Source organism: Sarcophilus harrisii, chromosome 1, assembly GCF_902635505.1.
Source record: "Sarcophilus harrisii chromosome 1, mSarHar1.11, whole genome shotgun sequence".
Lineage (NCBI taxonomy): Eukaryota > Metazoa > Chordata > Mammalia > Dasyuromorphia > Dasyuridae > Sarcophilus > Sarcophilus harrisii.
This window is the reverse complement of record NC_045426.1, coordinates 23851843-23869052: the sequence shown is the minus strand read 5'-3', so window position 1 is coordinate 23869052 and position 17210 is coordinate 23851843. Positions and strand designations below refer to the sequence as shown.

At 37.6% G+C, this 17210-nt stretch overlaps 1 protein-coding gene across 1 annotated transcript in view; it reads left to right on the top strand.

The window, feature by feature from the left end:
* The window catches only part of CADPS (calcium dependent secretion activator), a 535079-nt gene that overhangs the window by 330869 nt on the left and 187000 nt on the right, over positions 1-17210 (top strand). The window contains 1 exon segment of the mRNA XM_031953509.1: positions 14183-14291. Coding sequence (XP_031809369.1) covers positions 14183-14291 — 109 coding nt within the window.

Below are 17210 nucleotides of genomic sequence, written 5' to 3'. Positions count from 1 at the left end.
TTTGATTCTAGAACCAAAGGCACGCTCTTCTGTTCAGCACTTTGAGCCCTTCACAATCTGGTCCCAACCCACCTTTCCAAACTTCATATCCAAATACCCCGCCCCCCACCATAACCTCTATATTCCAGCCTCCCTAGCAATTCCCCTTAAACAACCTCCCACCTCCTTCTCTGTGTTTTGCATACTGTCACTTCTACCTGTAAGGCAAATCTTGCCTCAGTTTTGCCTCATAAAATCCTGAGCTCTCCCCAAAGTTTAGCTCAGGAGTTTCCTCCTACCAGAAAGTATTCCTGATCTCTGTTTTTGTCCTTGTATTTTCAGAACCTGGGACTCCATCTGGCACATATCAGGCTCTTAAGAAATAATGGTTAAATTGAATTAGATCAATACTAAAGAAAGAGATCTCTAACTGTATGAGGCTAATTGATCTTTCACGTTAGGATATGCAGTTTTTACAGAATTTAAAGCTGTCCTATAAAGATCTAAAATGGTAAATCAAGAAAATCCATCTAGTTCTCAGGTTCTTAGCCTGAGTCTTTGGAACCCCAAAGGATCCACAGATAGATTTCAGAAGGATGCATAAACTTAGATGGGGGGAAGGAAATGACATCTTTATTTTCATTAACCTTTGATTTCCATTTTGATCCTATGTCAATTAGTTTATACATCTAAAAGAATTATTCTAAAATGAACATAAAGAGTTCACCAGAAAGCCAAAGAGCATTATGGTGCAAAAAAAAAAGATTATTAAAATCTCTAATCTAGCCTGACTCCTTTCTCCTACAGCTGAGAAAATTAGGACATAGGGACACCAAGTGGCACAATATATAGGATACTGGGCCCAGAGTCGGGAAAACCTGAGTTCAAATATAACTTACTGACTGTGTGGTCTCTGTGTGCTTTATGGATCAATCAGTAAATATTTATTGGGAACTTACTATGTGTCAAGAACTGTGCTAAGTTCTCAGAAAAGAAAAATCCTTCCTTCAAGGAACTCATGATTTAATAGGGAAAACAATATATGAACAAATATATACCAAATGAGCTATATAAAGGATAAATAGAGAATTATTAACAAAAGAATAAAGAGGGGTTAGGGAAGACTTCCCATGGAAAGTAAGATTTTACTTGGGGCTTAAAGGAAGCCAGTGTCATTGGGGTAGAGAGTATATGTCAGGGAGAAAGGGAAGACTGGAAAGGGAGGAGGGGGCTAGGTTATGAAGAGCTTTCAATGTCAAATAGAACATTTGAGCCAATGAAGTTTGTTGAGTAGGGAAGTGACATGATCAGAGCTGAGCTTTAGGAAAATCACTTGAGGGACTGAATGGAGGATGGAGGGATTGAGGAAGTCAGACCCACCCACAGATATTACAGTAGCTCAGGCATGAGGTAATGGGTGGGCCATTAATGTCAGAGGAGAAAAAGGGGGTGTATTGGAGAGATACCGCATTGGCAATGTCTTGGATATGGGCAGTGAGAGATAATGAGGAGTCCAGGTTGACTCCAAGGGTTTGGGGTGGGAGGAAAAACAATGAGTGCTATAGTTTCTTTATCTATAAAAATGGGTCTATAATAGTACCTACCTCTGAGGACCGTTGTAATGATAAAATAAGATATTTTTAAAATGTGTTGCACATCTTAAAGTACAAAATAAAGGCTATTATTGTTGCCACTGTTATTTTATATGGCATGCCTAAGATTGCATAGCTAGTTAGAGGCAGATTAGAAGTCCAGTTTCCTGACTGACAGCTGTATGCTTTGTTTTTGAAAACTCAATACGGGATTGTAGCTCAAGAGTTGGAAGGATCACAGAGTCAACAAATCTGACCTCCCACACCCCACCTCATTTTCCAGTTAAGGGAACAAAACTGCAGTTCTCTTCAAAATCACCTAGATAACAAATGTCAGAGGCCGGATTAGAACTTACATCCTCTAGCTTCAAATTCAGTATTTTCCTCCCACTGGTTCATGATGCTTTCTTTCCCTGAAACAGATAACCAGGTGTGAGCGGTACATCAATGTCCTTGATAAAGATAACTAGAATTTTGAGGAGCAAGAGGGCAAGGATGGCCTTGTCAACTGCTGCCTGCATCGAGAATGGAAAGAAATCAAGTCATTCAGATTTTTCCAGATATCATGGGATTCAGCTTCTTATAGATCCAACATCCTGAAAAATCCTTTTTTTAAAATTTTCAGTAGCTGCTTGATGAAAACCATCAGGGAAGTGTGAGACTGTGACTTAGAGCCTAGAAGAATATCCTTAGTCTGCTACCAAGGCATTTATCCCCTCAGTTCCCCAATTGTCCCTTTATAATTAGGTTGCAGGCAAGTTGCTGATCTTTGACAGTAAAGGGACTTTCCTTCCTGGGAGATCCCCATACTAATGAAATCATAACTTCAGACTCTGCCCCACCCCATGGAAAAGAAGAGGGAGTAAAGCCATTCCTCCATTTTGTCCTTTATTTTGATTTGTGAAAACTATCCTTTGGGAAGGATTCTTGCTTAAAGTACTAGAATCAAAAGAACAGAAGATTAATTACAAATGGCTTATTTATAGCAAGCAATACAGGACATACAATAAGCAAAATGGCAAAGTAGTTATTTCCACTAGTCCTAGTAGTACACCCAAAAGGGAGAATGGCTACTTTGCTTATTAATCCCAGATATCATGGTCTTAAGATGAGATAAACACACACATGCACATATATACATATAATACACATACATGCACATATACATACACATACACGTGAACAACACACATCAGACAAATACAAATGCTGAGTATCTACCTCTATATTTCATAAAAACTGAAAGAGACTCTAGAGATCACTTAGTCCAATCTCTTCCCTTTATAGGGGAGGAGACAAAAGCCAAGACATGGATGACTTGCCCAGAGTCACACAGGAAGTGTAAGAAGTAGGATTTAAACCAATATCCTGTGACTCCAGATCCAGTATTCCTTTAGTTGTACTCCACAGTGAACTAACAATGTAATGCTTGGTCCATGCTTGGATGACCAAACTCACCTATCTTTCTGTGTTGCTGACTAGGCTCTTGTAGAACATGGTTTATGACAAAATCTTTATTTCTACCATGAATTTATTGTTGGTTCAATTGAATCCCCTCATATTTACCCATGAAAACAATTGTTTTCTCCATTCATTCTACAGATTTGTGGTCATATATACCTCAATTATTTAATTGTAGAACCACCAATATATGAAAAAGGGCCTTGGATTGATGGTCAAATCTCTGGTTCCTGGTTCTAATCCATTTTTAATGAATTATAATGATTTGGGCATCCTTAGATCTCAGTTTCCTCAACTATAAAATTATGGCATTGAACTATGACAGAATTTGAAAATTGGAAGGAATCTCAGTGGACATTGAATCCAAACCATTGGCAAAAGAAATCCCCACCATGTCATGCTCAACAAGTCACCCTTTGCTCAAAACACTTCCTAGATAATATCCAACACTCTACATTTATATTTACTTTATTGGAAACATATTAAATTTTTGTTTCTTTGATACTTTCTAAGGATTTTTTGTTAGGATTCTGTATCTCGGGGCAGCTAGGTGGTGAAGTGGATAGAGCACGGAGCTGCTCTGAGGCTGAACTTAAACCTATGAAGATAAGTCTTCCCTTGGGTCAAGAAGACTCATCTTCATTAGTTTAAGTGCAGCCTCAGATACTAACTAGCTGTATGATACTAGACCAATCATTTAATATTATTTGCTTCAGTTCCTCATCTATAAAATGAGCTGGAGAAGAAAATGGTAAACCACTCCAGTATCTTTGCCAAGAAAATACCAAAATGGAATCATGGCACAACTGAATAACAATAAACACAAGGGGTCTGGACTTAGGATGCAAATATCATTTTTAAAAAAATTGTGCAATAATCTCCTTCCATTGATATAGATTGGCAGTGCAGTTATTACCCAGATTCATTTAGAATACTGACAGGCCAATGAAATTCAGTCACAATAGCCAGGCAGTTTGGGGGTAGGAGGGCTCATGACTACAGCACTAGATTTGGAATTAGGAAGGCTTAAGGTTGAATCCTGCCTTGGACTTTACCATCTGTGCAACCCTGCATAAATATCTCACTTACTTTCTCTCAGCATCAGGTTCCTTGTCTATAAAATGAAAGAGTTGGATTTGGTGATCTCTAAAGTGCCTTCCAGCTAGCGGTTGGCCATCAGCCATAAGACCTGAACCCAAGACTGTTTGACTCCTAGCCCAATTCACCATCCATGACACCATGCTGCCTCTCATAGACATTTATATTTTCCAAGTCCTAGGTATATTTCGTTTGATCCTCACAAATATCTCCACGATAGTAGTACTATTATTTTCAGTTTTAAAATAAGGAAACCGAATTTCAGAAAGCTTAAACAACTTGCCTGAGTTCACAGAAATGGAGCTGGAAAGGACATAGAACCCACTCCCCTTGACTCCAAACCCAACGTTTTTTTTTTCACCACTCAATGTTGCTTCCCAGATCATCTCTGACCACATGTTCCTTGCATTTGGATCGGCCCACTCACAAGTGGCTTTCAGATTGCCACATGGCTCATCCAACCAACACCAGTTGCCTGCTGTGACAAAGGAACAAACATTTGGTGGAGGTCAGGATGAATCTCAGAGAGGATAATGTTCTCTTTTCAAGAAAGAGAGTTCCTATGTCTTCAGTCGTGCTTTCTTCTAGCCTTGGCTTACCTGTGTACAAATTCTATAGAAATCTAGAAGGTAGAACCTTGGTATATGTTTTAACTGCAAAGCCAAAATATATAGATTGGAAATTATAGAAAATGATGAACCTAAAGCTTGCTGGAAACAGATCCCCTTCATCAAAATTCAGACATGGCTGAATATAATCCATTCAAGTGCCAAGAACTTTGATGTATCGATCATGGAGCTCTGATTCCTGAGACCACTTGGTATATTAATGGTGGCGTACATCAGTACTTGATTGGGGCAGAATGGAATAGTAGATATAGTTAAAAAAAAACTTAGGTTAGGGGTTGACTTGATTTCATGTACCACCATTTATGATAGTGGCATTCCATAACTTTAGGCAAGTCATTAAGGCTTTTTAACCTCAGTTTCCTCATTTGTAAAATGCAAGGATTGGACTCCCATGATTTCCAAGGCCCCTTCTAGCTAGAAGTATTTGATCTCATCATCCCAAGAATTCAGTCTTCCCAGCATAATAGTGTCTCAATGTTGGATTTAATCTTATGATCTCATGATTTTGATTTGTAAGGGTTCAGATTTATTCCCAAGTCTCGGTATCTGTCAACTTGAAAAAGTACAACATCAGAATGTTTTCTGGTGATATTGTGAATTACCAAATATAGAACAGCAAAGAGAGTGAATATGATGGGAGAAAGATAGATTTTGACTCCCTCATCTGTGAGATATGTCCTAAAGCAGTGCTATAAAGTCTTTGATGGATCATTTCCTATATTAGGATTGTCTGGCTTGTGAGACAAACAGGTATTAAGCCCTTATACTGTGCTAGGTACTGTGTGTGGTGTTCTAAAAGGTCTTTAAGTTGTATGTCTTGAACTTACTAGGGTCACAATCCTGGACAAATCACAACTTCTGTTTACCTCAGTTTCCTCAACTGTAAAATGAGTATAATAATAATACCTACCCTTTATGGTCATTATGAGGATCAAATGAGACAATATTTGTAATATATATATATATATATATATATATATATATATATATATATATATACTTAGTACATTGCCTGGCATATAGTGGATGCTATATAATTATTTTCCTCCCTTATTCCCCCTCGTTCTTTTTTGATTGTTCAAAGAAATCCATGGACCACTTCTCAGAAAAAACATAAAGTAAAATAGATGGGATTTTGGAGGAAACTAATTATAGTGGAATAGTAACATTGGTGTTTTGTGTTTTTTTAATTCACTGACCTTTTGGAATCTATCTACAAATTCCCAGGGATCTATGAGTCACAGATTAATAATCCCTGTTTTATTTGCTAGAGATATGAAGACAAAATTGAAACAATCCCTGCCCTCAAGGAGTTTCCATTCTACTGGAAGAGATATACCACATTCACAGATAAATCCTTTTTATCATGAAAAATTAAAAACTACACTAAGATTTGAAGGCCATCCTGTGTATGTAGGCAGCTAAATGATTCAGTGAATATAGTACTGGATCTGGAGTCAGGAAGACCTGAATTCAAATACAGCTCCAGATGCTTCCTAGCTCTGAAATCATAGGCACTCCCTTAACTTCTGTCTGCCTCACTCCACTACAAACCAAAGTAGCAAACCTTGCCAGTGTCTTTGCCAAGAAGAACCCATGGAAAGTGTTGGCATGAAATGGTCCATGGGATCACAAAGAGTCAGCTATGGCTAAATAACTGAACAACAACAAGTATATAAACTTATATATATATATATTCATTTATACACACACACATATCTATAATACATATACACTTTTATATAAAAACACATACACTCACAAAACACACACATGCATATATATGCATATCACACACACACATACATATATATATATATACATACATATGTATATCACACATATACACATATACACACCAACATACACTCACAAAACAGAAATAGAAAGTGATTAAGGGTCAGGTAGTAACAACTGGGGAAAGCAGGAAAAGCCTCTTGAATGAGGCAGTGATTGAGCCCAGCTTGGAAGGGCTGGCTGATTGAGTTATTATTTGTAAATGTTCGTGTAATAGAACAGCTGTGGGATATTTGTTTTCATTTTATCACCAATGAATAAATAACACTTTGTACTGCTCCAGGTTCAGAGTTTCAATAAAAGCCAATACTTCAGAGTTTGTTTTTTTTTCTTTCAAAAAAACAGTGAAACATGTAATGTTTTCCAGATATAACAACAATAACAAAAAGAAATTCACGATTTTCTTCCGAAATGTTTCCCCTTTCAAAAAATTAACATGTTGGCAAAATTTCCAAAACAGTTTTCCTCAAAAGCTGGATTGTTGGAATCTTCAAAATTAGATCTTTTCACTGTAGAAAGCCAGGAAACAAAATGGGACCTGGAGACAGGTAAACCATGTTCAGACATGTACCAGCTGCGCAAGTTACCTAACTTCTCTCTGCCTCCATTTCCTCATCTGTAAAATGGGGATAATAATAATCCCTACCCCCTTATGCTTGTGAGAATCAGAGACCATATTATCTATATGTATGAATATATGCATATGTGCATGTGTGTATGTGTGATCTATATGTGTATATGCATATATACATACCATATACTCATATACATACCATATATTCACATACATACTATACATGCACATATATACTGTATATATTTATATATACTGTATACTCACACACATATACACAACATATATTTATATATACACCATACACACATACATATTATATATATACATTTATGCAACACTACAAATATATACACACTATGAACACATTATATACACATGCATATATATACTGTATTTATACATACTATATATATTTATACACATATTCTACAGACATATACACAATATATATTAATACATACACTATATACCCTGATATACACATTACATGTATATTTTCATACACACTATACACACTATATTTACACACTGACTACATCTACACAATATATATTCATACACATACTATACACACACATATGTAAACATCAACATATTCATGTGCACACACAGAGCACTTTGTGAACCATAAAATGCTATATAAATGCTAGGTATTATTCAGGTCAAACGTGCTAAGTGTCTGTGTCTTGATCTATAGAGCCACTCACTGACAGGTTTCCAACCCCAAACTGATTTTATAAGAATCCTGTTTTATCCAGTTTGGGGGAAATCCCTGGTTCCTGATGATACAATGACCCATTTATCAGTCAGAAGAAAATGCCAGCATCCATAGCATTTGTCTTGAATGGTGGTTAAAAATTAAATTTCTTCACAAAGGAATTCACAAAGAAGTGGAATACAGTAGAGATTTAATTTTTCAATCAAAATACAGTATCAATTTTCCATGAAAGTCAATGTTCTGAGATCATGGATTCAGGTCCAACATTGAGTCTATTGTGCCAAGAAGATTGCACTTATAGGATCAGAGATTTGGCAGCCACCTAGTTCGATCCCCTCATTTTACAGATGAGGAAACTGAGTCTCAAAGAAATTATGACTTGCCCGGGGTCATTCCCAAATTCAGCAAATTTGCCAAATTGAGTGGTAACAGCTCTAGCAAGAGTAGAGGTGATTCTTGATTTTGGCTTCCAAATCTTAAATATTGTCCTTCTCTTTAGGGGTCAAAGTTGATCATCATTAATTCTGCAGTGTCTACTTGTTAAAACCAAGATTCACCAACAATTGGTGTACAGCAATTGGTGGATTTAGTGTGTACCAATGACATCCATAGTCAGAAAATCTGGATTCAAATCCCAAGATACCTGCTTATTTTTGACCCTTGGATTATCAACTCATGAGTAAATATTTATTAAGTGACAAGAGTGTGCTAAGTGCCAGGAATACAAAGACAAAAAAGAAACATTCCCTTTCCTCAAGAAGTTTGTGGGGGAGAGAATGTTTATATCTCTAAGATAATGAGGGGATCATGTGAGTAGAACTTTGAAGGTGAGTAGAGACACATGGAGGAAAAAAGGAATGGAGAATGAGTATCCTCTCAGCACAAAGCTGGAAAATTGGAGAAGACTAGGACGATTGAAAAGTCACTTTGCTCTTCTAGCCCTCGGTTTCTTCTCCTGTAAAATGGACATTGCATTTAATGATCTCTTAACCCCAGTTCAAAATCCAACAATAATCTAACCCACAAACAAAAGTGCAGATGAATCCAGTCCTGAGATTTTTTTTCTGGAAATGATATGGATCAAAACCCAAGATCAAGATTCAAAAGATGTGAGTTCAATTCTTGCCTCTGCTCTAACCCTCCAATTGGCCAAATTATTTAACCTCTCTGACCCATAATTCCTTCACTATAAAATATGGAAACTTGGGCTACATCCTCTCTAAGAGCCCTGAATTCTTTCAAGAAAACACATTTCTTTAAATCCTTCTAATTTCTTAATGTAAGCTGTCAAACCAAAGTTGAAAAGTCTCTTAATTGTTTTTAATGGAGCCAGGGAAATTTATCATCATTAGATCTACCAATGGCAACTTCAACCATTTTCCCAGAAGGGGGCAGCAATAGTCAAGTCTTCATTAAAGATGCTACTTTAAAAAAGAAAGAAAGAAAGAGATGAATGGATGTGAAACAAACTAAGACACGGAAATCCAAATTCACAGAATCAGTGCTTTGATAGTGGATGCTTCTGTGCTCTTATATTATTTCTATCATTTCTGTATTATCAACTTTAATAGCTCCATCTCCACTTAACGCACAGGATGAAATTTGCTCTACTTACCCAGAAGCAATGGTATAAATGCAGACAGAAGAAATGTAGATTCGATAGGGGGAAAAAAACTTCCTAAGAAACAATGCAATCTAAAAACTTAAGTAGCTGCTTCATGAGGTTGTGGGTCCCTGCTCCCCTCATTAGAGTCCTCAAATAAAAGTTAGGTGACCAATTATCAGATAAGTTGTCGTGGGGATTCCCATTTAGATACAGGTTGGACTATGTGACCTCTGAGATTAGTCAATCAATTAACAAGCATTTATGTGATTGACTATGCGCCAGGCACTGCTAAGTATTGTGGGTACAAAATCAAAATGAAACCTGTTGCCTTCAAGGAGTTTACATTTCATTGAAAGAGATAGCATATATATATATATATATATATATATATATATATATATATATATATATACATATGTATATAAACTTAGATACATACATAAATTTATATATATGTTTATATAAGTGGTATATATGTATATGCATCCCATATACAAAATTAATAAAGATGGTTTTTAAGCAGAAGAGCAACTATAGTGAAAGAGATCAGGAAAGGCTTCCTGAAGAAGGTGACACATGAACTAAGATGGAGCATGAACTGTGCAGAAAAATGAGCTGTACGGAATGATTGGATCAAAGTGTATGGAGAAGGGAGTGACATATAAGAAGACTAGAAAAGTAGGAAAGGGACTGATTGTGTAGGCCCTTAAATGTGATCCTTGAAACAATGGGAGGTCACTTGGAATTATTGAACAAGAGGAGAGAATGATCAAACCTTCAGGGAAATTACTTTAAAGCTGTGTAGATTATAGGCTTAAGACAAGGAGATCAATAAGGAAGCTATTGTAGTAATTCTCAGAGAAAGAAATATCCAGAAAAAGAGGGAGAGAAAGACAGACAAAAAGAGAGACAGACACAGAGAGACAGAGATAGAAAGATGAGAAACAGAGAGAGAGAGACAGAGAAAGAGAAAGAGATAGAGACAGACACAGAGAGAGAAGGATCATTAAGGCTTCTTTATTGTCGTTTTTTTTTAATGCAAAGAACTGAACAGAAGAAAGATTAGAAAGAAATATAGACAAGCAGAACAGCTTTGAAAACTACAAGTTGAATTTATTGTTGTTGAGTCATTTTTCAGTCATATCCAAGTCTTCCTGATCCATGTGGGGTTTTCTTGGCAAAGATATTAGAGTGGTTTGCCATTTTTTTCTCCAACTCCTTTTATAGGTGAGGAAATTGAGGCAAACAGTGTAAAGTGACTTGCCCAGGATCATACAACTAATAAGTGTCTGGGGTCATATTTGAACTAGTGGAGATGAGTCTTCCTGATTCCAGACCCAATGCTCTATCCACTGTGCCTCCTAGCTGCTGAATTTATTATATATATATATATATATATGCAAAAAATAGAGTCCTAAAGTTTCATTATAATCATTTATTGTTTTCAAATAATATTTTCTATGATGTTCATTAAGTTAAGAATGAAAATAAAGAATTAGAATTGGTTCCCCAGCATGATGACATTTGGGAATGAATGGATGGAAGGATAGGTGAATGAATAAAAGAATGAGCACATGAATTAAAAAGTCATTTATTAAGAACTCTCTCTGTTCAAAGCATTGTGCTAAGAGCAATGGGTAAAAAGACAAAAAAGCAGACAGTCCTAGCCTCCAAAGAGCTTATATTCCAATAGAAGGAGGCAAGAGAAAGAATGGTGGCTACGAAGGGCCACTTTGGTCCACTAAGTGATTTTAGAAGAGAACAACAAAACTTTCATGGTTCTGGGATTTGCTTTTCTGGAAAATATCATATTCAAACCAATAGAGGGCAGCAGAAATCCATTGATCCAGAGGGAAAACTGAGCTTTTTTTGCTCAAGTCTAATGATTTCTCCACAACCATGGACATCTTGGCCCCTGCATCCTAGCAGCAGAAGAAATCACACCAGGCTGGAGGAGGCGAGTCTCTGATCCACTTAGCTATCTTGGAACTGAATCTGTCCTCCATCTTTGTCTAAAAAGAACAAAAAACAAAATGAGACCACATTGAAATGGGAGCGAGGGGAGGTGGAATTCCTTTCGTAGGTCATGGCCATGTCTAATCTAATAAAATGAAGTCAGGAGTCAGAGATAGTGACCCAACCTTAACGGAGACATTGGGTGTTAGTTAATTGTCAACTTCCAATTTCCCAGCCTGAAGCAGGGAGAATCCTTTGCTTCTGGAATAGTCTTCTTTCAGCTCTTCTCAGGGTTTTAAAATGCTAAATATTCAATCTGGGTCTTGATGATGCTTGATGGGCTCCTGCAGGCAATCTTGAACACTGACAGAGACCCCTCCAACTGCCCAAAGCTCCCATCAAAGGAGGGATGGGGAATGCACGGTGTCATACAGATGGTGACTCCGAGGAGTGAGGGCTGCCACTTACAGCATCAAGGATGACATCCACTACCGAGGCTGGGGGTAGAAGATTGCTTAAATATGACTGGCACCTACCAATTCAGTTCACATTGTTTGTGACAGGACGTCATTCCCCCACTTGTCTGAGATGTATGAGTTTCCAAAGCACATAAAAGATACAGAGACAGAGAAAGAAAAGAAAGAAAGAGAGAGAGAGAGAGAAAGAAAGAAAGGGAGAAAGAAAGAAAGAAAGAAAGAAAGAAAGAAAGAAAGAAAGAAAGAAAGAAAGAAAGAAAGAAAGAGAGAGAGAAAGAAAGAGAGAGAGAGAAAGAAAGAAAGAAGAAAAGAAGGAAGAAGGAAGGAAGGAAGGAAGGAAGGAAGGAAGGAAGGAAGGAAGGAAGGAAGGAAGGAAGAAGAAGGAAGGAAGGAAGGAAGGAAGGAAGGAAGGAAGAAAAAGGAAGGAAGGAAGGAAGGAAGAAAAAGGAAGGAAGGGAGGAAGGGAAGGAGGAAAGGGGGGAGAGGGGGAAAGAAAAGAAAAATATGGATCCCCACCAAGTACTGTGAGTTTGCTTGCTGCAAAATAAATCATATTTTAAAAATCAGAACATAAATAAATGGGGGGGGGGGAGTAGGTAATGGATAGATTTGAAGTCAAATGACTCTGGTTTAAATCCTGACACTAGCACCTACTATCCATGTGACCTTAGGAAAGTCACAGCCCCCAGAGCCTACATTCCCTTATCTGTCTGGACAATCTCTCAGGTCTCTGTCAGTTCTTGGTTTGTCATCAAACGACCTTACTAACCTAGTGATTAACAACAGGCCAGGTATACAATTCTGTCTATCATTGTTCCAGAAGACACATTTCTTGAGCTGGGAAGGTAGGAAAGAGTCTGGGGTAATCTGGTAGGAAAAAAAAAAGTCTAAGAACTCATATTCATATTGGAAACCTAATATGTGCAATAAGACACTGGTAGGCACTGGGGATACTAAGGGAAATGTGCTCAAGGTCAGGGACTTTGAGTTTGCTCATCTAAGAAATGAACACATTGAATATGATGCTGGCAGGCTGTTCAATCTGTTCATATCACAGATGAGCAAATTGAGTCTCAGAGAGGTAACGTGACTGATCTCTTCCTTTGATGTTGAAAATGGGGATAATAATCCTTGTACTATCATTTCAGTGCCATTTAACCAACATGTATTCAACATCTATTCGGGAGTGAGGCAGGTGAATGAAAAGGCATGAATGAATTGATTAAATGAATGGAAAACAATATTAAGTGCTTTCTATGTTCAAAGTATTGAGTTAGGGAAAGAAAGAAAGAAAAAAAAAAGTTGGCCTTCAAGGACCTTATGTTCTAATTGGAGGAGACAATGAAAGGAATGATAATCAGGAAGGACCTCTTTGGTTCATAAGAAAATACAAGAATGGTGATTTTTAGAAGAGAATGTTGAGGAAGAGAGAAAGTTGTGTGACCTAGAAAGGCAATTTATCATTCCCATGGCATTGCCCATTGCAAAGTATCTGCGTCGATGGAGGGAATTGCTACACTGGGAGTTTTTTATGGTGATGAAATCACAAACCTGGCCCTGCCCCCAAATATGCCAGGCTAAACAGTGAAAGCCTAGACAGAAAAAAAAAAGATCTCCGAAGGGATTCAAGTTAGGGATTTGGGGGGAATCACTATGTTCTAATATTCTAATTAGCAAAATGAACAGACAGATCTCTAAAGTCCAGTTCTAACTTCTATGTTTGTCATTTTTAACTGGAACTGTTGGTGAAAGGAGTTGCTGGAGAGGAACCTTTTCTGCTCCTGAAGATAGAAACATACTTTGTAACTTAGGCACTGAGTGGTTAAATGTGTGACCAGGAACACACAGCTGGTATGGATCAGGGGTAGGACTTGATCTCAGATCCACCCATCATCAAGATCAATATCAACAGTTTGCGACAAATTGATCCCAAAACCTAGAAAACAAGGAAAATAATATTTAAGCTGTTCAGTTTATTTCAATCCAGCAAGCATTCATTAAGCACCTACTGTATGCCAGGCATTAGAGGTACTAAAGACAAAATATAACAGTCCCTGCCCTCAAGGAGTTTCCATTCTCTTGGAGTTCATTCACCTATCTACCTCACAGGGTTGTCTTACTAAGTAGGATGCTAAGTAAACATGAGTTATTATTATTATGACCGTTGTTATTGCTATTGGTATTATTCCAGGAACACTAGAGAAGGAAAAGAGGTTCGGTAAGTTGGATTTCTTGCGTGGGGGCTCATGTGAGGTGGGATGTTCCAGCACCAACTTGACTGTCATCTCTGCAGGTCAGCCAGTACACATTTGCTATGTGCAGTTACCGAGAGAAAAAGGCCGAACCTCAGGAACTTCTGCAGCTGGATGGTTACACCGTAGACTACACTGACCCCCAGCCAGGTACCCTATCTCATGGCAGGCTTCAATTACCAGTGAAATGGTTTTCCTTTCCATTGTCACATAGAATGATCAAACATAACTCAAAATATATTCTGATTTTTTTCTAAAATGCTCAAATTTAAAATACTCTTACATGCATACATACCATGGTATTGTGTGTGTATATATGTGCACACACATGTGTACATATATGTCCACACATTTGCTACTACAAGTCTGTATAATGTAATATATGTATATATGTGTGTGTATACATATATATATATATATATATATATATATATATACACACACATACACTCAGGCAAAATTCAAGTAAGCCTTGATCCATTTATCAAATACACACAATCTAAGCCACGCCACACAGGTTAGAAAACCTTAAACAATAGATTCCCTACACATTCTACATTGATCGTCACTACATTCTCAAGAAGCAAGAATTGAAAGTCGGGGAGACTTTAAAAACAAGAGACCCATTTAACCTCTTAGCTTCCCTTTGTGACTGAAAAAACCCATGTGAAACCAGCTCCTTCAAGAGAGAAGTTTGATATTTGTAAGTTGTGTTTTTCTCCTACCCTCCCCCAAATGTCATCTTTCCAAAAACCCAGTCGAAATCAGTCTTTAGCATCCTAGACTTTGGGGGATGGGGGAAGGGGATCATTTCAGCATATTAATGAGCAACAAGCACCAACAGACCTCTCCCAGAAAAGTTATTTTCTTATGCCAAATCTGCATGAGGCAAGCATTTCCAACCATACTGTAGTATTTGGCCCAAAACCTTTTTTCCTCCTTCCATATTGCTCTTCCACATGCAATAAAATAAGCATCGAAGAAATATGAGCTCAAGGGAAGACTGGCTGTTAACCTGACAAGGTACAGGAGACTAGTCCTACAGACCAGGATCAGCAGAGAAATTGGTTTTCCTGATATTCGAACCCATCTTAAGTCAGTGACCGATTTTGCTCTGCTCTCTGAGGAGTAATTCTACACATTGACACTACACAAAGACAGGACTGGCTTCATTAGGCATTAATTAAATGCTCTAGTCGGGAGCCTCCTGTTCTTACAAGTGTGCCTCCTGGCATTTTCACAAAATGGTTCGTTAAATTGGCCCTCACATTGGCAGGTGCAAGTTTGTTTTCTTCCTCAACATTGGCTTACCCTCAGATAAAAATGGGCCCAGCCTTTCCTTCTTGTTATCCTGTGAGAGCCACATAAAACTCATAAGTCAAAAAGTGGACCGTTCAAAGTCAATATCAGGAGGGAAAACATGACTTTGTTCTGAAAGTCAAATCAAAATCACTTTGTTGTGATTTCTTCTCTAGATTGAGTCCCTTGAAGGACACCCCCCAAAAACCCAACCTGTATGGTGTCCATGCTGGCCACCAAACTCTCTGTTATGACAGAAATGCCATTTTTCATAAGAAAAAAGGAAATAAAGTGTGGTTGTATCTAGTAACAAAATATGAGTATTTGCAAAAATATTAACAAAAAATTCAATATAATGCTCATTTTTTTAAATGCTGTTTTTATTGCGTTATCATCCTTATCATCACCACCCCTGAAAGTAAGATCAGATTCTTGAGCTACCTTATCAAGGATTCAAAGTAGCATTTCTTTCTCAATGGATGCAATGATAGTTTCTATCTTCTTTGTACATTCATTTGTCATCGAAATTTCAATAGCCTTTAAAAATGGGGGGAAATAAAAATAATTGCCCATCAGCCCTTTTTGTTACTGACAAAAATATTAACAAGCATTTATTAACTATTATGTGTCAGGCACTGTGCTAAGTACTGAGGATACAAAAAAACAAAAACAAAAACACAGAACCTGCTCTCAGGAAGTTTACAGTCTATTGGAGGAGACAGTAAGTATATAAATAGAGAGATACAAGATACCTCCGGAGTAAATGGAAAGTAACCTTAGAGAGGAAAGTTGTAGCAGATGGAGGAACTGGGAAAGACTTGAAGAGAGCAGGGAGGTTCATATATTTCCACCTCTCAAAGTTATGTCTAACTACTACCAGTGAGTCACTAGACATAACCCCCCTGGGAATTGTGGAAAGTGGGTTATAAATGGGAGAGGGAAACTAATATCAGTGCCTACTTAATCCTGTCCCCTTTTGGGGCATCCTATCCATTCTATCCAGAAGTAGAGCTTTCAAAGGCTTACTTCAAGACATTGCCCAAAATAGCCTATCAGCTATCATACTCCTGGAATATCCATTGTCTCTTCATCCCGCCAGCCCTCTTCTCCCAATGGTGAGTTCTTCCAAGTTCAGACATTTTAGGGAAGGTCCCAGGCTGTTCAACCTTCATTCACCACCTGGCTTCTGATTTTCAGATTTTAACGTTATGTTTCCGAAATCCTTTTCAGTTTCTGTTTATACTTTGTCTATCCTTATTACAATATAAGCTCCATGAGGATAAGGACTACAATCGAATAGCTTTTCTTCTTATCTCCAGCATTTAGCACAGTACCTGACACATATTAAGATCTTAATAAATGCTCATTGCCTTGCTGTGTACCAACCCAAAAGCTGACACTGCCTGCCATGCAAAGGTCCTTCCCACATCTAAAGGAGAAATCAAGAAGCAATTAATCAATTAAATGTCATTCAACTTCATATTCATTATGCCCCAAAACATTTTTTCTGCTATCTGAGTGATACACTACAGTAAGTGTAATCTTAAAATAAATGCGTAGACTCAATTCACAATCCCTAGAAGCTCCAGGTTTAAGGTAATTGACATTGACACAGACACATCAATAGAGAACATAGAGCTAGCAGAACAAATATATCATATCAACGGCTGGGAAAATGTCATTGGCAAAACCATTTCCTATTGTGCTATTTATGATGATGAGACATTAAAGAGACCAAATCCCATCCAGGTATTGTCTGATCTCATTCCA